At 37.4% G+C, this 24,374-nt stretch overlaps 2 protein-coding genes across 2 annotated transcripts in view; both read left to right on the forward strand.

Moving 5' to 3' along the window:
* The first annotated feature begins 1,261 nt into the window (after positions 1-1,261).
* LOC119692560 (circadian clock-controlled protein daywake-like) lies at positions 1,262-16,047 on the forward strand. The gene is made up of 5 exons (XM_048629430.1): positions 1,262-1,406; positions 11,755-11,974; positions 12,359-12,489; positions 14,642-14,797; positions 15,838-16,047. The coding sequence occupies exons 1-5, from the start codon at positions 1,349-1,351 to the stop codon at positions 15,987-15,989; spliced, it is 717 nt and encodes a 238-aa protein (XP_048485387.1). The 5' UTR covers positions 1,262-1,348; the 3' UTR covers positions 15,990-16,047.
* A 3,760-nt stretch (positions 16,048-19,807) lies between these two features.
* LOC119692544 (trace amine-associated receptor 1) overlaps positions 19,808-24,374 on the forward strand; it is a 41,248-nt gene continuing 36,681 nt past the window's right edge. The window contains exon 1 of the mRNA XM_048629433.1: positions 19,808-20,301. The gene's annotated coding sequence lies outside the window, so the exon portion shown is untranslated. The remainder of the gene's footprint in view (positions 20,302-24,374) is intronic.

A 24,374-nucleotide genomic window follows, 5' to 3' on the forward strand; every position in this document is an offset into this window, starting at 1 on the left:
TTTCTCTCTTCATCTGCTGAAACTCATTTCCTTAATTCGTGTAGCCAACACACAACAAGGATTTGATTAAGAACACGTCGTGAGGAAATCTACACATCTATATAGGTTCTAAATGTATAGCAGGTACCTGCCCAAGTAAATGCATTCAACTCGTTCCAAAACTGCAATATGATACGATACTATATCACTGCTTGCCAGTCATCTCTGACTATGATTCAAAGCAAGTTTTGGCAGGTCAACGTTTCGATTATACGAGGTATTTCGGAAAGGTATTTCTTAGCAACACGATATAAGAAGAAAGGTTAGCATATGACTAGTGCGAATGATCACGTAGTCAGTAAATAAACATTTGTAAACATCGATTATAATATTAAATGGATTCCCAATTAGTTTTTTAGATCATTAACAAATTAAGTCACTTGACTGCAAGCGCTTTTGTTCTGTTGCAAAACCATTGACGCTCCCAAATACGTGCTTGCGTGCATACACGTCTGTAATCAACATCATAGATGGGTTAGTTACAGAGAACTGGCAAGCGAACCACCCTCTATTCAATTTAGGTAAATTTGTGACCACGGGATGGTTCACTAACAGAATCGGTGTTATAGAATTAGTAAAATGTTTGTATTTAAATCGAATTCCACAAAACTGAAGCTATTTTAATACGCCATAGGTAGATCGGGGTTTGTCACTGTTGTAAATTATTGGCTAGTCAGATTTGCGTCAGTTGGTGACTGCCAAGAGCCCTTAGAATGATACCCCTATTTTGAAGTAAAAACGATGTTACATTTACGAAGTTATTAGCGTCATTTTAAATACATTACGAATCCAAAAACCGTTGTCAAAACAAGTTCGCGATAGGGCCAGATAACTGCAACACCCAGGCTTGCTGCTCCAGTTTACTCGGGAGCTGGGCTGGCTGAGCTGAATTTAAGGGGATATGTACAAAGGTTCCACTCGAGAGAGCCACGTACAGGAACTTCGCCCCCCTCTCTGAATAGAATAGGTCCAGATATGTCTGATAATAAGAGGAACAAATGATAACGTCACTCGAGGAGGCTCCTTTGGTCCAACATAATGTTATTGTAAGTCATACTTAAATTGCACTAATTATACACATTAGAAAAATAGACTCTCCATTATATTATTATCGCAACATGGTCCTCATTTCGCGGGCCGTGTCATTCATTTACTGTAATACGTTTATAATTGTCATAAATTGGTGCGTATTTTTTTAATTTGTAACAGAGAAGTCGGTTTTACTACCGGGTATATAATAATGGAAGTGCAGGACGGCAGTCCAGTTGATCTTGTGTTGTAGAGTAGGTAGTTGTGGTAGGTCATTGACATGGGCTTTTATAAAAATATAGTTTTCTTGTGCGTCGTGGGACTGGCCAGTTGTGCACGTGAGTTTTTTTCCGCAATTTTTGTTTATTTTGAGTAAATCTTGGGTTGGTCGGAGATTGCACAGAACCGAGATGGATGTTTAAGTATTTATCCATAAACAATAATGACTATAAAACATACATTCAATAATCAGGTATATTGAAAGAGTCAATGTTCGTACCTACATACGTAAATTTTCTACTTAGTTGTTGCCCATATCCGACTTCTTCTTTCTATCCCCATGCAATGGTGTCCCACGGGCCGAATATTAAACTCTACATATTTATGTTTTTAATAATGCCTACTTATTTCACTTATACGAATCTGCCACTTTTTTTCTTATCATTTAGCTTTTTATTACACTCACGGGCAGTGAAAAGGTTCCAGTGAGAAAAGCACTTACTTTTAAGCAAAAAGGCTAGCTTAATGACGCCGTCTGCAATATTGAAGTGCATTTCAAAGCTCACGAGAATATTACCAACTAAAAACAAAAACACGTTTGTTCAAATTTCCTAATAAATATTTTAAAAAAATGATGCCATTTCGAGTCGGAATTTTGTAATTGGAACTGTTTCTGAGTGTAAAATCAACTTTACTAACCTTTTTAAATCTCCATCACACACAAAGGTATAGGTGCACAATCATTGCTATATACTGACGATAGGAATGGTCAATCAATGTAGAGACACTCAGCAGTTTCAGAATTAAGCTATAAGCTTGACATGCATCAGAACAAATTTTATTAGCCTACTTATGCAAGCAGAAGTGACAGCTCTCCCTTCAAAATATCTGCAGAAGCTTCGATAACCCTTGGGCAGCCGTTACAATAACGATCCTTGGTTCAATTGGAAGCTGTAGAGTATTATAATGCTGAGGACTAAGTTTCGTAGTGCTTTTTGAGCCTATGTCCATACAGTGGGTGATCGCTAAAGAACTATAACTAACATTAGAATACAACACGAGTATCTTTACCAACTTTACCATGCTATTAAAATAATAATGGTTTTTTACCAAACTGTCTGTTTCAATGTAAAGCATTTAGACTTGTCACTTAGACAATGGTTTGTTGCACTTTTTCTACATGCTTGTAATTATCAGTTTCAATTGCTGATGGCTTATTAGTCTCATTAGCTACACGTTACACGAGTTTGTCATTGTTTATGTACAGTCAGCAACAACTAGTTGATCCAGCATTGGACCCATCCATCCATTCGTTTTGTGGTTGACTAATTTCATTCTAGTTTTGGTAATTTGTAGTATCCATGTTAAATAAATGTAAAGTCTTAATGAATTTTAAATGTAAATGGATTTGGAACATTTATCGATACCCTTACAGAAAATGAATAAATCCATATTTTTTTATTTTATTGTTCAGTGGTTGAGAATTGCCTCACTTGCTGGAACTTTTCTTTTGGTATTTTATGTATTTGGCCCTCTGGAAAATACTTCGAATAATCGCTATATGTATTGATTATCCTATGTCCTGCTGACTCCAGCTATTGATACCTGATCATCTTGAGAGCCTGTTCTTTGTCCGGTTTTCCTTGTATTTAATACACTATTTAGAGCATTTACATTATGTCTTGTAGCTACTAAGGACGCAGTAATTATGTTAATTGTATCCTATTAATTGAATCAAAGGAAGGGCCTGAAAAACAGAAGGATAAATTTAAAACATTATCTGATATTAATACATTCGTATCGTATAACACAATAATTTTCAGATGCTTACTTCTTTGATAAATAATACACCAACAATCTTTAGACTTCTATATTTCACTCTTTTCACCACGCTTTACAGTTTTAGCACCTTTCGGCTTGAAAACCCGGGAAAGATTGCCTGCACGTGGCGCCTCACCAGCTTAACTGTGACTTTTTTTCAGAGGGCGCCACTGTCCAAGCAACTTCCTTTCCCGCCTTTCCAAATCAAATAAGAAATTAACTAATTATACGATAAACGGAAACAATTAATCTTTAACAATTAATTATACAATAAAACACTAATTATCATACAATTTCTGAATCTCAAATGCTTATTTTATAATATAATTTATGAATAATTGTTTCTATGGATTGTTTACATTGACACAAGTTACTGTGAAGTCATTTACACGCTATTATATATTATGATCATAATAAATATAATAATAAATAGCTTAGTTATATTGTCAAAAATAGTGCAATTATTACAAAATACAATTCCATAATCGTGAATCATGACACTCGGCCATCCGAATGAGTGCTCTCTCCGGAGCACGACCTAAACAGAAATCGCAATTCTTACATAACAATCAAACAGAATTGAAGTTACTAATTATAAATGTTTGCATATAGGTACTATGAATAACTATGATAGATTTAAACAGGTAATAACATCATGACACTCGCATTAATACATTATTTTAACATCAATTATTAACAATTATTTATTAAAACATATTTCCATTTCAGTACAATAATTATTAGAAATACCACTTAAACACGTATGAACTATTCATATATCATATTCAATTAGAATCACTATTATCTGTAACAGAATCATCACCTACTATTTCGAGAGAATCAACATTAATCCATGGTCGCATTCGATCAGCGGATACAACAGTATCATAAGATCGCTTTTTGCTAAAACCCGGCACATTGGCAATCTGATATCTGTCATTTCCTAAGCTTTTGACAACTTTAAAAGGACCTATAAATTTTGGGAAGTAGTTTTTTTACTTTTTCCGTCGTTAGCAAAGCTTACTTTAGTAATTTTTATTAATTCTCCTTCCTTGTACTCTTTAGCCGGTTTTCTATTACTATCGAAATACTGTTTTTGTTTTGTTTGAGATATTTTAATATTGTCACTAGCCTCACGTCTCAATTCATCCCGATTATCTATCGCTACAATGTCAGAAGAATCTATAACAACACTGTTCAATTTATTTTCAGATGCATTGCTTAATTTTGTACCAAATAACAGCTCCGTAGGAGCTTTCTTAGTCGACGCATTTACAGTGTTGTTGATACCCCACTGTACTTTTCCTACCTGGACATCCCAATCACGCTCATCATTGTTAAAATTCTGAGTAGACAGAGCGGTAAGGATTGTTTGATTAAACCTCTCGGCCTGTCCATTAGCCCGTGGGCACGCTACTGCATTAAGAATGTGTCGAATGCCATTGCTTGCGCAAAAGCTCTTAAATTGTGACGAAGTGAATGCCGTTCCACGGTCCGATATGATTCTTATAGGGGTACCGAAATCTGTAAATAAGCCCTCTAGTACCTTAATGACGGTCTTACTTTTTGCATCCTTGACAGGTCTTGCAAAAAGGTACTTAGTGAAACCATCAACGATAGTCAAGATGTAATTATTCCCTTTTTTGCTTTTAACAAATGGGCCAACATGATCTAAATGGATCGTGTGGAACGGAATGTCCTTCTTCTCAATTGGGTGTAAGTGACCACGCCGAGTTTTAGCTTCAGAATCTTTATTGTAAGCACATTCAATGCATGCTTTTACATACTTTTTAACAAAGTTCCGTAACTTTGGAAACCAATATTGGCTTTGTATTCGTTCAAGTGTTTTAGAAAAGCCAAAGTGACCAATATCGTCGTGGTTGATCTTGCAAATTTGCCATCTGGAATTACGAGGCACCACTAAACGCAATTGATCATTAACTTTTCGATACACAAGGTGATCTTTAATGACATAATTCTTTTTTATCTCTTTAGATTCTTCGTCAGTCTCAGGTTTAAGAATCTTAGAGATTCTTAGAACTTCGGGATCAGCTAATTGTAGTGTGTGTAACCAATTTTCTGTAGTTATTTTTAATACACAGGGAAATTCACTGACATCAGCATTAGAGTTAGAACTAATGGGTTGCGTGGCAGGATTCCTACTCAGCGCATCAACATGGTTCATACGCGATCCAGGGCGGTAAACGATATCAAAGTCGTACTCGCTAATCTGTAACCACCATCTTGCTATTCGAGGAATTAAATCTCTTTTAGTTAGCGTATGTCTTATAGCATTGCAGTCTGTGTACACTACAAATTTGGCTCCTAATAGATACGGCCGAAATTTCCTTAGTGAACAGACCACCGCAAGCGTCTCTAATTCGTATGAATGAAAATGACGTTCCTCAGTGGTTGTTTGTCGACTAAAGTAGGCGACTGGTTTCAACACTCGTGGGTTGTCTTGCCATTGCATTAAAATGCCACCCAAACCCAAGGAACTCGCATCCGTATGAAGTTCTGTATCTAATTTTGGATTATAAAGAGCCAACACGGGCCGATCTGAAAGACTTAGCTTGAGAGTTTGGAAAGCATTTTGCTCAGACTGTGTCCATTTCCAAGAAACATCTTGTTTAAGCAAGCACGTCAAAGGCCTCGCTATTTCACCAAACCCTTTTACGAACTTCCGAAAATAGCTTGCAAGGCCCAAAAATTGTCTAAGCTCGTGGACATTTCTGGGTACAGGGAATTTTTTTACTGCCTCTATTTTTTTCTCTCCCGGTTTCACACCATGGGCCGAGATTTCATAACCCAAATATTCAATTTGGGTGTCAAAGAAACTACACTTAGACAATTTCAATGTCAGTCCTGCGCTTTTTAGCAGTTGCAAAACCTCTTCCAACCTTTGAAACCCTTCTTCAATGGATACCGAAGGAACAAGAAGGTCATCCATATAGGCCAAAGCAGAGGTGAACCTTTTTGAACCAAGAATTTTATTAATCATTTTTGGAACAGTGCTGGGGCATTGGCTAAGCCAAACGGCATCCGTTTAAATTCATAAAGGCCATCTGGGGTAACAAATGCTGTCAAATGGCGACTTTCTGGAGCCATCGGAATCTGATAATACCCCGAGGCCAAATCTAATGTAGTGAAGAACATGTTACCGCTTAAATTAGCAATTTGATCTTCAATCAAGGGTAATGGATATTTGTCCTTTACTGTTTTGCCATTAAGAGCTCGAAAGTCGATACATAGCCGAGCTTCTCCTGTTTTCTTTTTCACAAGAATCACCGGACTAGCATAATTTGACTCAGATTCTTGCACAATATCATTTTGTACCAGCTCTTCTACAATGTTTCGAACTTTTTCACGTTCGTGTATAGACATCCGATACGGCCGATAAATAACTGGTCTGTTGTCATTTAATTCGATACGCATCTCAGCTTGAGTTGTGCAACCCAATTCACTTAAGTTGGTCGCAAAACACGAGCGATACTTTTGTAATAGACTATAAAGTCTATCTTTCTCTGCAGGGTTTAACCCATTACCAGTCTTTATGTCTGATTGATCCAAAGGAAGCTGCTCTCGAGAACCGTCTGATTGAATATTATTGACTTCAATTATGTCTGCTTCAACAGTACGACTTACTCTTGCTAGCAATAAGTCTGGCTTAAATGAAACAGTATGGCAACCGAGTACCGATACAAATATAAAACCTCTACCATTTACTAATTTGTAACAACCTCTATGGAAATGATATTCCTGATTCGGATACAAATTAGTATTACCGTCAGCATAAACATCACCAGTTATGTTTTCTTTCGCGTAAACTTCTACTATACCCCCTTTGTCTACTTTGGTTTCATTGCAAACATATAGTTTGATTATTTTATCATCCTCTGAAGTAGCATCCATTGTGCTTTGAGGGCTGAAATAGAAGAATAGCTCATTGCTATTCTTTAACGCTGTAACCGAAGGCATCTCTGTAAAGTTTTGCCCAATCAGAATGGGCATCTGTAGGTATTGATCATCAACGACCAGGAATTCTATTTCAGCTTCAACTTCATCGATTTTACACTGTGCCGTTACTTTAGAAATTGGATGTATAATCGAATTTCCAAAACCTTTTATGATAGGTAACTGCTCAACACGTTCAGTCAAGCCAAGTATCTTTGCATCCGAGACTCGAATAATACTAGAATCACTCCCGAAGTCGATATAAGCCCTCAAACCAACACCATTTACGGTAATTGCCTTGAAAAACTTTTTATTACTTTGAGGAGTGCTTGTAGGTAAATCTACTCCAAGCAAAGGTTGGGCTGAAAGGGGCCCAGGTTTTGAACCGACTTCATTAATAGGTAATTTATCTTGTGTATCTACTGCTATCTTCAGTGTCTTTTTCTCAACTGTATTATGCGACAACAGAGGTTTCCTGAAACAGTTCTCATAGTCATGCCCTACTCGACCACATTTCTGACATTTTACTATGGGTTTCGGGCACGTGGTAAACGAATGGCCTCTTTCTTTACAGTTAAAGCAAAGCATGGTTGGGCCATTCATATTATTGCTCCTATAATAGGGCCCGGGATTCGTACTGCGCGGATCCCGCTTCTTTATGGTGCTTGTCGAATGTGGCACATTAGTCTTAACCTGTTGAGATGCCAAGAATGATAACAATTCTTCTGGCTCCTTGCATCGCAGACCCTGGGCACCATTTCTCACAGACATATCCGAGATACCGTACACTATACAATCAACCGCCTTGCGTCCTATAATTTCGCAGCGACTAAGCAACGTTAATTTTTCATAGAAATATTCTCGCAAGCTCTCATCAGAACGAGACGTTCTTGCAAGCATTTCTTCGAGCATTTTCCCATAATTTTCATCACTGGGAAAAGCCTTACGCAACTTCATCTGCCATTGATCCCATGTAAAACTGAGAGAAGACAGTGATTCGTACCACTTTTTCGCTAATCCTGTCAGCTTTTGTAGCGAAAAATGGATTGTCTGTTTCTCATCCCAGTTGTAAATAGATCTACATTCATTTACTTTGCCTAGCCATCTATCTACGTTTTGAGACTTATTGTTAGGGTCAAATTCCGGTATAACATTGTTATGATGGTTAGGTATAACATTTGGATTCGATTTGCCAGTTTCACTCCGTAATGAAGCGATGATTGCTAGCAGATCTTCTTTAGATAAACCATCCAATGCGGGCTTCTGAGTCTTTAATGGCACTTCTTCTTCTTCAGAATCTGAGGATATCACCATGCACCTACGTCTTTTTCTAACTCTGGGAGGAGATCCCGTTTCCTCTTCAGGACCCATCCTGAAAAGACCACTTACTTTAACCATTTATAATGATGTTTTTATCTTCTCTGCTCATAAAATTACTTTAACTGTTGATACTTATAATTAGTCTCAACCTACAGTGACTTCAGGTCTTCAAGATACTACCCAATACTAAACATAGTTATCCCTCCTTTAATAACGATTATCTTGCTCTAAAAATATTTATCTATTCTCTCTTTGTTACTTCTTGTGATGCACCTACATGATCACACAATAAGGCCAAGATTATTTGACCCAGACAAGAACTTCAAAAATAAAAATAACCTTTAGACCTACATCAACTTTAATTACACAGCATACCTATACCAATAATTGGTCATATTCTAGGCAACTCATAGTTTGTGAATAAAAACCCGCTCCTGAATATATATTTTAATAACTCGTCATATCAGTTTTTTTTTATTTATTTTTATTTTTATTTTTTTATTTACAGATACTTGGTAAGGTGCTTACTAACAATAATTGAACTTATTACTTGAAGGCATAATTTATTTACTAATAATAATAAAAGTACACACTCTTAACATAATCACTGTTAAATTGGTCAGCTTATTAATACAAAAGCTAAACTTACGGTAAATCCGCCACACCATGACATTATGTACCGGTAACACATAGAGCTTGCTTCAATCAATCACAATTCTACTATAATTTCATATAAATCCTCAGCAAAATGATAATATATTATGCTGTTACCTACGTGACTGCAGATAAAATGATGAAACTTCATTATTAAGTACACAGTCATAGAGCATATCACCTACATGATTGCAAAAACACTCAACATGTTAAAATCTATTGCACATCACCTTCATGATAGCAAAGACACTCACAATGTTAAAATCTATTGCACATCACCTACATGATTGCAAAAACACTCAAATTTAAACCTATTGCATATCACCTACATGATAGCAAAGAAACTCACATCACAATGTTTAAATCTATTGCACATCACCTACATGATAGCAAAGACACTCACAATGTTAAAATCTATTGCACATCACCTACATGATTGCAAAAACACTCAAATTAAAATCTATTGCATATCGCCTACATGATAGCAAAAACACTCAACATCTTAAAATCTATTGCATATCACCTACATGATTGCAAAAACACTCAAATTAAAATCTATTGCATATCGCCTACATGATAGCAAAAACACTCAACATCTTAAAATCTATTGCATATCACCTACATGATTGCAAAAACATTCAATTGCAAAAATCTATTACTTCTCACTTACACCATTGTCAAAAACACGGATAATAAAACCTCACTTCAAATAATAACTCAATTGCATTTGCACTTACATGATTATAAAAATAATCCAATAAACTGTCCTTTGAATACAACCTGCTACATTATTACACCTAGTCATGTACCAAATGCACACATTTATTTACCTCGCTTTTAGATTAGTAACTCAATGGCATTATCACCTAGACATGATTACTTGCAAGAATAGTTAAACTTGTACCTAACAGTTAAATGCACTTAAGCACCAGCACAATACCTTAGCAGTTAGAAAAGCCAAAGAAAAACAAGGTAGCAGTACATACGTACTGCATCATAATTAGTAAATAGAAACAAAATAAATTTATTAATTTGAAATCCACTTTAAGGTTAAATTTATCATGATTAGGTACCAACTTATTCGTGTGTTCTTCTAATATTCATCAATGCGCTTGCAATCCCCCTACATGATAGCATGACCTACCAATTTATGAAAAGTATTTTTATTTAAATGGGATCACCTACATGATCCCAACTTTCTGACCCACCATGTGATTACGGTGGTATGAAACAATAATTTTATTATTCTATTTCGTCACCTACATGACTGCAAATATTAAATATCACTGCACCATATCAGATTTAAATTCATCTTCGTAACGTTTTTAAAATAAGTCCACTTACTTGTAAGTAATTCCAATCCTTTAAACTCCTTCGTGTAGGCGTTTGTACTGTTCGTGTCACTTCTGAGATTTGATAAATAATACACCAACAATCTTTAGACTTCTATATTTCACTCTTTTCACCACGCTTTACAGTTTTAGCACCTTTCGGCTTGAAAACCCGGGAAAGATTGCCTGCACGTGGCGCCTCACCAGCTTAACTGTGACTTTTTTTCAGAGGGCGCCACTGTCCAAGCAACTTCCTTTCCCGCCTTTCCAAATCAAATAAGAAATTAACTAATTATACGATAAACGGAAACAATTAATCTTTAACAATTAATTATACAATAAAACACTAATTATCATACAATTTCTGAATCTCAAATGCTTATTTTATAATATAATTTATGAATAATTGTTTCTATGGATTGTTTACATTGACACAAGTTACTGTGAAGTCATTTACACGCTATTATATATTATGATCATAATAAATATAATAATAAATAGCTTAGTTATATTGTCAAAAATAGTGCAATTATTACAAAATACAATTCCATAATCGTGAATCATGACACTTCTTACCAATCTAACATCTCTATTATTCTATAGATCTGATATCCTATCGAGAACTAGTCCAATCTTAAGGTTATAGGTAGTTCAACAGATAACAACTTACAGATAATTTTAATAATCTTTACGTCGGTTCCATTAAAAAATGACATAAATAACAAATTAAATACAATCATAAATAATTATGTGTCTTTACCTGGGACCTTTTGTCACATGCACAACTAACCACATAGTTAACTTACTTACCTTGTTAGAAGATCTTGATACTAATCAGATAAGTGTAACAATTATGCTGTACTGCTGTATTCATATGCGCCAATCAGAGTCAACTTATATGGTGGGACACTTGACATGGGAATCCTGTAAATGTGCTATTAGTTAAATATCTTGAATTGTAAACACGTTTTAAAAAAAACGCTCTTAAGCTGTTTTACGTAGTAACTAAATCATCGTTAGTTTACCAGTTTAACGTAGTTATTATCCTGACCTACGGAGTATTCTTGTCCATTCTCCATGATCCAAGAGTATGAATCGTCATCTTCTTAGGCATTTGAATTTAAAATGAACAAAATCGATAAATCCTCGTTATCAGTTCATAGGTTCACACCTGTTTCCGTACTATTACCAATCCATACCATATACCTACCATATACCATAAGCAGCGTCGCTCGCCTATACATCTGTCAGATACACACAAAATACAGTCAGATTTTATAAGCAAGCGATATGATTGTTAATTGCTAATGTTCGGTAGTGGTAACCTCACATGACTTATCCATAACACTTCTATATCATCAAAAGACACTATCACAATCTTCCACAGCCCCACCAGCGCAGAAATGCAAGCTCTCCGACTCGGAGTGCATGAAGACAGCGTTCCAGCAGTACCTGCCGACCTTCGTGAGCGGCATCCCGGAGCTCGGGGTGGAGGTCCTGGATGTCATGGACATGGAGGACATCAAGTTCGACCTGTCTGGCCTGAAATTTACCCTGCAGGAGGGAAAGCTGAAGGGGCTGAAGAGCAGCATCATTGATGGGGCGCGGTGAGTTTCAAAATAAAGAAAGGAAGAAAATACATTTATTTCGAACACACACAGAAACAACACAATGTTGTTGGCGCCATTTATTTGTGGTTAATTGTTAGCTCATGATGATGGTTGCTGATGTGATAGGGTGTACTCTTGGTTTTTTATTACATAAGCACGACTATCGTACACAAAAGGATAGTACAGTTTTCACTATATATTTTTTCTTACGTGCTAGAAAGCGAATCGTTACGCGCTTTTTGTTGTATCTGTGTGATTATATTGAAAAAGCTTCGAAACTACTGGACCGGTTTGAAAAAACTTTCTTCATTACACTGCCATCATCCAGACATTATGAAACAGGCCCTTAATATACCTAATATGTAAAATACTTAACTCCAGATGGGACATGGCGAAGAAGCGTCTGCACATCGACTTCCACAACAACTGCACCATCCGCGGCCACTACACCGCCAGCGGCCGCATCCTCATCCTGCCCATCACCGGCGACGGGAATATGAAGCTTAAACTACGTACGTAGAGTTTGAAATTGATTGTCCACAGTAAAGTGACCCTTAAAAAACATAAATTACGTAGGTAGGTACAGAAAATAAAATGAGTTATTATTAGGGTGCGTTGCACCATTTAACTTTAACTATTACAAACGTCACATCGTCTGTCAAAGCATCGGCTAAGCGAAAAATTGGTTGCACCATTCAACTATGGTTAAAATGACGTCATAACTTTAACGATAACCATAACCACCCCATGTTGGCCGGTTACTGTTAAAGTTAAAGTCAGGTAGCTGTCAAACCCGTTGTATAACCTCAAAGTAACAGTATTACGTACAAATATTAATATTCAATCATTCTTATCATGTCGCTTTTACGTGAAATAGTGCTTGAAACAAGTTCCACAGAAATTGAGATTGAGGTGGAGTAAGTACGGAACTTACGAAATATGAAGAGAAAGGTGTACTTTCAGAGAACTGATAGATTCGCAGGTTCCAGGTCTCAAAAATGTGGCTCGTGTGTTGGCTTTGAAACTAGAACCTTTCTTACTGCCTCCAACGACGAAGTAAGTGCACCTATTATTATGTTGTAGGTGTAATGATCATCTTCACCACCAAATAAGCGTCCACTTCTAGCCATGGACTCTTCCAAGGAGGGAAACAACACTGTGCCCTCGGCCTTCCTTATCCAGCCACTACCGGCTACCTGCCGGTTGCCGGTTCAGCGCAGCAATCTAATATCAAAGTAACCTACGTAACTCTTTAATTGAATAACCTTGTTTTCAGAAATTTTGCAATCACTCAAATACAGAAATATATCAATGAAAATAAAGACAGAACTAAGAAGAGTGCAGCCCATTATTGTGGCTACGGCATAGCTGCATAATATATTATGTAAACAAAATAGAGACCCTGTGCTGTACCACCAGCCAGGTTTTTTATGATGATTCATCATCTGATGAAGAGGAACCTGTCTATGCAGTTAACAGGAATGATGAGCATAATCGAAGGATGTCAATAAATAATTATTTTAATAGATTACATCGTTAGTTTTTATTTCAACTTGTTAAGAATTAATTAATAAGATAATTAATAATAAAGGCTTCTATTCTATTCTATTCTCTGGGGGTGTAAGTACCTGCACCTGGCTCTCTCGAATGGAACCTTTGTGCATATCCCCAAGGTCTAAACTGCCTTCCAAAGCTTGGACCATTTCTCCACCACGCTGGTACACTGCGGGTTGGTGGGTTCACATATCTAGATGTGCTAAATCTAGATATGCAGGTTTCCTCACGATGTTTTCCTCACCGTAAGAGCGATGGTATACATTGATTACATTGTACTTATGTTAAAAGAACTCATTGGTACATGTCAGCGCCGGGATCGGACCCGCATCTCTGGCGTGAGAAGCGGGCGCTTACCCGACTGAGCTACCACCGCTCTTAATAAAGGCTTATTAGAGTCTACTTTGTCGCGGGTTTTATTGATGATAATCTTTTGGTCAATATTTGGAGGAACAAGAGACTTAGGTCCTATGACATGTTGACTTTGAGTGCTTTGACAGAGAATGACGGCTACAATGTACTCTGTGACGGCTTCAGTCCGACAGCTAGATTTGGTATTGCCTTACATAAAAACGTTTCCCACAATAATTTTGGGGATAATTATGTCTCAAACGAATAGCAACCCTAATAACATTAACAATGACCGACGATTTGATGGTGCAACACGTTACAGTAAAATATTAACTGTAACGACTCTGTCATTGCTAAGTTTAACCTTAACTATTACGATAACCGGGATGTTGATGCAACCCACCCTTAGATGGTTAAATACTGCTGTCGAAATACTGCTGATAACACGCAGGATGTTATTCCTTAGAACGTTTCGTCAATAAATGTCTAGGTGGTGTAAGCTAACCTTTAGATGTGACTGCTGGTGAAATGGTAAAATCCTTATAAGTTTATAGCTCCAAAACAACTAAGCCTTCAGCTTTAATTAGCATGTACTCCGTTTCTATTTATAAAATGTTTATACATTATCAAATACTGTAAGATATACGCCATTTCCTAGGAGCATCCCAACCTCTGTACTAGTTCTTCCTCACCCAAACACTAACATAAGTACATATCTATCATATACTCACCTTAACATATTTATTATATTTTTTTCAGGCAACCTGGTAGTGAAACTGTTCATTGACTTTGACATGGGCAAGAACGACGAGGGAAAAGACATCATCGTAGCCAAGAAGTTCGGATACGAATACGATGTCATCGACAACGTACACTACGATCTGAGCAATCTGTTCAACGGGAATAAGGAACTCAGTAAGTACATTTAACTAATTACCAGTGTAAAATATATAAAATAAAAAAATAAATAAAAAAAAACACGCACTCACGCCTTGTACTAATGTACTCCCTTGCGGGGTAGGCAGAGGTGCATTGCTGCACCCACTTTTCGCCAGAGTGTTATGTTAGTCCCAATGTAATAGGGGGCGGGCCTATTGCCATTTTATAAATAAAAATTGCTTACAGAAAAAGAAGGGTCGTATAGGTACCTATGTTATGAGCGTGTGTGTGTGTGTTGTTGCTCGGAAACCTATAGAACTAACCAATGGGGTGAACGAAATGCTCCTTGCCGAGTGCCGTATAACCTGTTTATTATACAGGGTGTCCCAAAAGGTTACGTAGCTGGGAAGAACGATTGACGCCAATCCGACTGGCCAATCCTTCTACAGCGGTGATAAACCCGAGTTTTGACGCTAACGAACGAAAGCTGTGTAATCGATACGTTTAGTTCATCGAGAAATAGTAAGATAGAGTGACCCGCAGATCTAAAAAACTTATCGTTAAAATAACAGCGATAAATTGACTAATAATAATCATTTGTTTTATGCATTATTAATAGAATAATTACTTGTTATAAAATGCAAAACTCTATTATTAGAATAAATGATAACGACAGTCATTAATGAGTCTTTGCAACACTTATATATCATTAGTGTAGATACTCGTACCATCAGCAGACCAAGTTACAATTACTTAGAAATACCCACTTTTAAAAACATGCATTGTAACTGCATTTTTGTCCTATGGAAATATCTGTTGAAATTACTTGAATAGCAGATTTTTCCATGATCAGATAAATTTTATTGAGGATTAAAAACTTGGCCATCATTTTCTAATCCCAACATTCAGACGCGATCCATCTAATATCAGAAATATTTAAAAAAAAATCTTTCAAAGTCAGTGGCTGATACTGGAAAAATTACCAAGCTACTTGTGCTATCACAATAAGTTGGTTTCATTAATATTAACATGGCTGTATTTTGATACCTAATTATTAATCTATATTTATTTTTCAGGTGAGACCATGCTGACGTTTTTGAACCAAAACTGGAAGCAAATTGTGAAGGAATTCGGAACACCCATGATGAATGTTTCAGCGAAAAAGATTTACAAAAATATCGCTACATTCCTAAAAAACACGCCCTTAGAAGATATTGTTTTATCTTAAACTGTTAGGTTAAATGTTGGAGGTGGTAGTTATTTATTATATAAATATGTTATTTAAACGTGAGTTTTTTTATTTTAATAAGTTATTACTGATTACAAAAAAAAATATAATCGATAGTGATAGTACTAGCTATAAATAGTTAGTAAGTTACATGCTTCCAAAAATTATACATACCTAGGTCCATTATAAGTACCTACGTAAAAATATAATTTTTCACCATAAATATGCCATAGAATAAGAACTATTACTGAGGAAAGCTGTTTGGTTTTACCAGTAGATTGTGTTGTCAAAATTTTCAGGAGCATGTCATTTAAAACATAATCATCAACCATACAGCAATGAGTGTAAACATATCGACCTCTCCCCAGTAAACATTAGGAAAGCTCACAGTATGTTTAGGCTCGAAGTGTGGAGTTTCCCGGAACCCATTGTTCCTTTCAAGTTTCACGTCTCAGACTATTTTTAGTCGAGCTCTCGACTCGAGTAGTGTACCTTGTCATTTCAGCCTTGATCTTAACTCCGAAGAAAAAGTATAACAAAAGTATTTCCGTACAATACGGCAGCTTTGTGCCGCCGCTCTTGACATTGGGAGTTCACTTGCGATCGTTTGTACAACGATAAGTGTTTGCTTATGTGCGAGAATAGGTTTTCTTTATATTATGTGGAAAGATACTAAGGCCTTTATTCAGCAGTCAAAGGTGTTCGACCTTGACCTCTGTCTTGCGGTATTCGTCTTTAGATTGTAGCGCTTCTTATTAAAATAATAGAATGTCACTTTCATTATTTAACTTAGGACCGACGTGCAGAAAATTTCAAACATAACATTTCAAAAAAACAAAATAATAACCAACTATAATATATATGCCAACCCATAAAACACCGGCCCCCAAACTGAATTTTGAAAACAAATTTACAAAAGCTCAAATAAAAGTTTAAATTCAATCAGTATTTTAATTTAACAACAGCATCTAAGTATCACTTACAAATGCGTTCCGCTTCTTAACCCAATTTACTTAACCTCAAGTAGTTCATTAAGCTCTGTGTTAAGTTGTAGTTCCGCACATACTCGCTCTTACAACAACGATAAATGGCAGCCGTATTCAAAATGGCTTAGCAATTGTAATATTTACTCAAACAAACATAATTATACTATGTGTTAAAAGTAGTATGGTAAACGGATGACACATGTCGATCAGGGGTTATTCTGAATCCTAACTATCCTAACTTATTATTATAAATGCGAAAGTAACTGTGTCTGTCTGTCTGTCTGTTACTCTTTCACGCCAAAACTACTGAACGGATTTGAATGAAATTTGGTATACATACGGTCTAGACCCTGGGAAAGAACATAGGCTACTTTTTACCCCGGATTTCCCACGGGAAAACCTTTTTAAGGCGAAGCGAAGCGCGCGGAAACAGCTAGTAACTTATAATCTGACACTTTTGAAAATATCGCATTTGTACCTACTTATACGTAGCTATTAATAATATTTCTACCTTACCTTCATAGTAAAATAATTTCATTCAGAACCTAGCAATAATATGTCTGACAAGTAAGAAACTTAGACAACCACAGAAGAAATTCCCTACTTTTAAATAATAGTATGTAGCTACATGCAAGATGTACCTAATGAAAAACCTATCTCATAATAGTATGTGCGTTGTGCAGCTTATCTTGTTTTACCTAGTACCTAATAGTTCTGTAGCTGCGTGTCCGATTCATTACCGATTTGAGTGCATGTATTACGTCAAGTGTGAAATAGGCTCATATCGTAACAGGATTGTTCTCCAATCCGGAATAATCCGTCGGCTTGAGGCAACTCTCCAAACACTTCGTTTTGTCTTCACGCCTCCCCTGGGTATAGCCAATAGTGTAGGTACCACTATTAATGTTATTTAGGGATCTTTATACCTTTACTTTGGAATTAAATTATAGATACAGCATCGTGTTACTTACTTAATATTTTATCATATTTTTTACCGTACTGATACAAACATTAAATAATCCTTAACAGATGATTAAAACAGTTATTTATTCTTATGAACACAGCGATTGTTAAATATAATGGAAACATGCCTATTGCTATAATAATCTCACACATTTCTAAAATCAGAGCGCATTTACTTCTAATAAGGAATTAGGAAGCCTCCAATCGGGGATTTAAACTCAAGATGTATCGTCTCGAGACATTGACTAATGTGCTAATGAAGCGTTTGCCTAATTACTATAAACTGTGTAGGTTTATATGGATATAATTATGTACTTATATATAGTGTAGCCACAGTGTGTAGGTACTGGGGGACCACACCAGGATGATTCGTGTTTTTGAGGAATCGTTGGCATTTTTTTTAAATGCTCGTGAAGGAACGTACAATAATCAGCACGCTCAATAAAGCGAGATAGAGCCATTCGTTAGCTCTGCAGTTTTGTTTTTCGGAGCGCTGCGCTGATTATAGCTCTATCTACACTCACGGGCAATGAAAAGGTTCCACTTAGGAAAACACCAAATTACTTCTAAAACGGAAAAGTAGCTTAATGACGCCTTTTGCAATGTTGAGGTACATTTAACAGAGCATCAGTATATTACCAACTTAAACCAATAATTTTTGTTCATTTTTTTAGTTAAATGTTTGAAAAAACTGGGGTTGTTTGGTGTCGGCATTTTGTGAGTGGAACTTTTTCATTGCCCGTGAGTGTAGTTGTATTCACCGTGCAAATTGCGTGAAAATTCTGGTTCGTTTGTTCGTCTACTTTCAAAATGATGGTCTCCTGATTTAAGCAACTAAACCTATGAATATAGAGGTTGAAGCCCTCTCCACCAAGTCATGAAATCACTCAGGACAATAACGCCTCCTCCGACCTCAAATATTTGCCGCTCCGGAGTGCGACCGATAAAGAACTAAGGAAACTGCCGAGGGAAAGTAAAATGAATGTATAGCGGTCTAAAATTGTATTGTATGGTCACATGGTCATGGTCAGTAACCAACATATTTTACAAAGTTAATCTTAGAGGTGTTGAAAAACATTGTTGGTGATTTGATGATTATGTTACAGAGAAAGTAAGCTTTTCAATTATATATTTTTTATTGGTTTTACGTTTATTACTACCTGGCTAGAGGCTACTTTCTATCTGGTATATAATTCTAAACACTATTATATGTAATGCAATTTACTTTGAAACAAAGTTTATCATAACAAAATAAATAAGAAGCTATAAGTATAGGTAATAGTGTTTTAATAATAATAATAATAATAAAAACGTTTATTCCGTGCCATCGCACACACACAGAAAAAAAAGAAAACATAATGAAAAAACAGTAATAAATGAACACAAAGACCTTATGACTAAACAAAAGAAATAGATGAGAGGATATGTGTGCGTTGTCTGGCACCGAAACGGACGGCGGCTCAGCTAAGGCGGTAGAAGATAATATATTACCTACTACCGCGCTGATTTTCAGCCGCTTCCCTTTATGATGCCACTGACTATAAATAAAAACTAAAAAGTAAAACTATGGCAAGTGCACGGCCGGCAGCTGTGAACCAAGGTCACCCGGGGTACTTCACACGCATAAGCGGTTCGTGTTTTCAGCGGCCCCGAGTGCCTCACGCGGCTGTAAAAGGCTTTCAGTGCCTACGCTGCCGCCGTGCTGCGCCCACACTGTGCCATAAACTGTAAATAAATATATGATTGTGATTTAAAACGTAATTAGAAATATCATGTAGTGAGTCTGTAGGCAAGTGGTATATTTTTGTGTAATGAATAATTCAATTTTACGATGGATATTGGGAATGAAGTCATAGACTAAAGGTGTTTCCTCAATTCGGTAGTCACAGAACAGGAAGGGCGGCTCGATGGAATGTTTGGCCACACTTAGACCGACTCAGTATTCCAAGCGCCAGCAGTAGAAATACGCCAGGGGGGCCACTCTATATGACGAAAAACTAACTTTCTGAGCACTGTTGCGCGAGCCACGGCTCTTTCTCGTCGTATTCGACGTCCCAATTGCACGAGATCTCTCATTCGTTCGTTTTTCTTCAGTATAGAGTAGCCTTCCTGTATCTGTACGCGCTGAAATCGTGAAAATTTCTCCTTCAGTCTCCATCGAGCCTTCAGCGAGGGAGGTCGTTCGTCCCTCCCCCTGAAAATATACGACATATTTGCAATAAAGGCCACTGCGCGAAACGCAATAGAAACTGTGACACAACTTTCCCGCGTGTTCTATTTGAATAAGGTTTTTTTAGGTCAAGATTTGTGTAAGGTGTTTCAGTGGTGAATATTTCCAGTTGAATTTAGCGGGGATATGTGAGGTGAGTTTGTCTATGGTAGTTTAAAATTCAGGTTTCGGTTACTTAAAATTAGGAAATGGAATGTTAAATGGATTCGTTTGTGTTTATCTTCTTGGCGTTGGATTATTTTCACGATGAAGCAGTTTTTTCATGGGATACATTTTTAGGACCCCTTGATGAGTGATATCTTGCATACAAATTAACAAGGGGGTTGACTTGTCTTACGTAAGGTTGGCGTTCCAACAGTTTCTTAGCTGCAGTTTTTGAATACCTAGTTGATTGCTGGTTTAGTGACTCAAGAGACTTTGGAGAGTAGTACCAACAGCTTTTCGTAATAGTATTAATGTCTTATCATGAAATTCATGAAACGTCAGTTAAATTAATTTAAGATTTATCAGTGAAAATGGTCATTAGTAATGGTAAAATACAACTCTGCAGCAATTTTGATTATTATGCCACTGTGAAACAGTTAATATTTAAAACAACAGTAAAATTAAAATAACTATTCCCTCACACAAAGTTTCATTTAAAATTGTAATTTTATTAATTTCATGCAGTTTATAGTAAAAGCTTCACTGGGACTGAAGAAACTTTGTTAAATGCTTTCACATTTAATAACCATTCTCCTTTTTAGTTAATGTATTAAAGTTATCGTTAACGGAATAGTATTTTTGGATATTGTCCTTATAATAGTGGATGAATTTCAAATAGTTTTGAAGAATTAAAGAAGTTTATAGGAGCTTTAATCAAATGAATGTAAAATTTAAGTATAAGCAATTATTATTATTTTCTTCTTCGATGAAAACATATAAACACACACACACACACACACGCACTCACGCCTTGTACTAATGTACTCCCTTGCGGGGTAGGCAGAGGTGAGTCCAACCGTCAGTGTCCACGTCTATGATCACTTGCGTACGGATATTTTGAATAAACAAATAAAAAACGGACGTGACAGTGAATAGTATATGTGTATTTTAAAGTTAACCTTATAACTAGATACATACATTGTTATCTACAGTTAAATCGCTCGATTTACAGTGAAAAAAGTGAATTACTTTATACAATTGTCGAATTTGTTAACAAAAAGTGGTCATTTTGACATTGTTTTGACGCAAGGTACAGTTCGGTGACCAAAGTCTACCCAATACTTATTTATAACGTAAATCATCGGACATATTTTGGCGCCATCTAGCATCCACTCGCGGTACTACAATATACGCTTATATTCAACTTAACTGTACTTTCAACTAATTATGGCTAAGTGTGGCGGTTGCGGAAAATTCATGGGGCCAACAGGGGGCGCTAAATGCAACAAATGCAAGGTGATTTACCACCTGCCCTGCCTCGGTCTAACTGAGAAGGACAAGCTTCCCGCCACCTGGATATGCGTCGAATGCAAGCGACATGTCCCTAGGGACAACAGGGCGGACACCCCGGTCAGAGGCGCTCCCTCACAAGTAGAACCCGACGTCAATGAGGTGGTGTACACTGCAGAGGTCTCCGGCAACACCGCGGCCAGCGACCTGACGGAGGAGACCAAGGTCGAGCTGGGCCTTGAAATACGCCTCTTCAGGGACGAACTCCGCGCAGTCCGAGAGGAAATACGACAATTTCGTACTGAGATGTCGGATCTCAGGTCAGCGATGTCAGAAGCAGATAGCAGGCTGACTAAAATGGATGCCCGAGTGGTTGAATTAGAGACCAAAATGGCAGAGTCCGGAACTGGGAAGCTTGAAGAAATGATAGCTGACTTAAAATTAGAATTACAGGAGAAAGACCAGGACATGCTACTGAACGACCTAGAGTTCAGTCAAATCCCGGAAGAAAACGGCGAGAACCCATTGCAAATTGTGGCCCTGGTCGCGACTAAACTTGGCGTCAAGCTTGATGAGCGGGATATAGTCAGCGCCGAGCGAGTGGGGCCGCGTCATCGTTCCGGCCGAGCTTCGGGAGAGAGCGGGGAGGGCGCGGGGGCGGGCGGCTCGGCGGAGCGGCCTCGGCCTCTCGTGGTGCGAGTGACGCGGCGTGCGCTCAAGGACGAGCTAATAAAAAGCGCTCGCGTCCGCCGCGGAGCCACCACCGCCGACCTGGGCCTGTCTGCCGCCCCCCGCCCCTTCTACGTCAACGACCGGCTGACCAAAACCAACCGGCTTCTCTTCAACAGGGCACGTGAAGCAAAGAAGCAGCTTCACTGGCGCTTTGTGTGGACGAAGCAGGGAAGGGTGTATGCCCGGCAGGAGGAAGGCAAAGCTCGTCACTGGATTCGTTCAGAGGGAGACCTGACACGGGTTTTTGGTTCAGCCCTGGTGTCTTGAATATGTCGGTCTATGAACTGTATGCCTATTGTTGCTATTTATGCGACTTAAATGTATTATTGTTAACTAGCGAGATCACCTGTTTTACTATTGCCTATATGTATCTGTATTTGTATGTTTGTGTTGCTACTGTTACAATGTTACTCTTTTTGTGTCTTTGTGGCTGTTTCTCGGTGGTAATTGCGGAAAGACGGGCTGACTTGCATTATAGTTATATAATATGTACTATGTTTGACCACCTATACAATATAATTTCATACTTATTACACAATATAAAATGCCGATAGATAAATATTTTTCAGTTGGACTTTTCAATGCGGGATCACTAGGTACCAAACATGATGAATTTATTGTAGCAATGCAGCGACACAAAGTGGACGTAATGGCTATTAATGAAACTTGGTTACGTGCTCAAGAGGAAGGCAAGGCCCCCGTGATACCCGGGTATCGCCTGCGACACCTGCCCCGACCTCGTCGCGCTCGCGGCACCCGCGACCCCGACAGAGGAGGAGGGGTAGGGTTTTACGTGAGACAAGGGTTAAGCGTACGAGTATGTCCTCACCCTCCAACCCCCTCAGTAGAACAAATGTGGCTCCGTTGCACGGTTAACTCGGTCAAAATCTTAATAGGAACCGCATATCGACGTCCGGTACAGGATGTAAATATTTTTTTGGACGGACTAAGCACATCAATCTCTTCTTTTTCGCAATATGATAAGATTATACTGGCTGGTGATTTTAATATTGATATGTTAAATATAACAACTGACAAATACAGACAGCTCCGTGACTTTGTGCACAGTTTTAGTCTTACACAAATAATATCAGAACCGACGCACTTTACAAACACTTCATCCACGCTCATAGATATTGTGTGTACTGACGCCAAAGTACGTACTGTGGAGGTCGATCATGTTCCAACACTAGGCAATCACGCAATGATTTTGGTTCAATTTCATATTAAAAAAAATAAACCGACTCCAAGATGGGTCAAGTATAGACCACTGAACGACATTGTCTTAGAAATTTTTAACAACGACCTTAACGAAATTAACTTTGACGGCATTAAAATGTTGCAGGACGTAAATAAGATGATCGAAGCTCTCAGCGACTGTATTAATGGTTTATTTGATCTACATGCTCCTGAAAAAACTGTACAAATAAAAGAATTCAAATACCCATGGATCACGGATAATGTTAAGCTTATGATGAGACTCCGAGATGAAGCTCACCGCCGATTTAAAAAAACTAAATTAGACGCTCACAAAGAATATTACAAACAATTAAAATCCCAAGTCAACAACGCATTATTCAGCGAAAAGCAAGCATACTTTAACTACTACATAAACAAACAAAAAGATCCTGCATTGCTTTGGAAAAAAATGAAGCAAACTGTACTTCGCAACCATGCCGAGCATGATCTACCGTCACATTTTACAGATGCTGATGATATAAATAGAACCTTTTTAAATGTACCTGGTGATGGAGAGGCCAGCTCAGAAGAAATAAGTTTCTTTTTACAGAACAAATATAGCTTGGCAAATTTTGTTCTAAAACCTATAAAGCCAGATACAGTCCATCTCATCTTAAAACGCCTCAAATCAAATGCCAAAGGAGTAGACCAAATTGCTTTAAATATGGTCACCTTATGCGTTCCGAATATTATAGACATTATAACTCATATTATAAATGAATCTATTAGGACCAATACCTTCCCAAATGTTTGGAAGTTGGCCCTTGTTAGGCCAATCCCTAAAATTACAAATCCTAATAC

Source organism: Plutella xylostella, chromosome 23, assembly GCF_932276165.1.
Source record: "Plutella xylostella chromosome 23, ilPluXylo3.1, whole genome shotgun sequence".
In the NCBI taxonomy this organism is placed as follows: domain Eukaryota; kingdom Metazoa; phylum Arthropoda; class Insecta; order Lepidoptera; family Plutellidae; genus Plutella; species Plutella xylostella.

What these genes read in the sequence shown, in the direction of transcription:
- LOC119692560 (XM_048629430.1), top strand. Translation starts at nt 1,349, where the DNA reads ATGGGCTTTTATAAAAATATAGTTTTCTTGTGCGTCGTGGGACTGGCC. An exon ending in AGCATCATTGATGGGGCGCG is followed by an intron (nt 11,975 to 12,358) that starts GTGAGTTTCAAA and finishes ACTTAACTCCAG; the next exon opens with ATGGGACATGGCGAAGAAGC. An exon ending in CAACGGGAATAAGGAACTCA is followed by an intron (nt 14,798 to 15,837) that starts GTAAGTACATTT and finishes TTTATTTTTCAG; the next exon opens with GTGAGACCATGCTGACGTTT.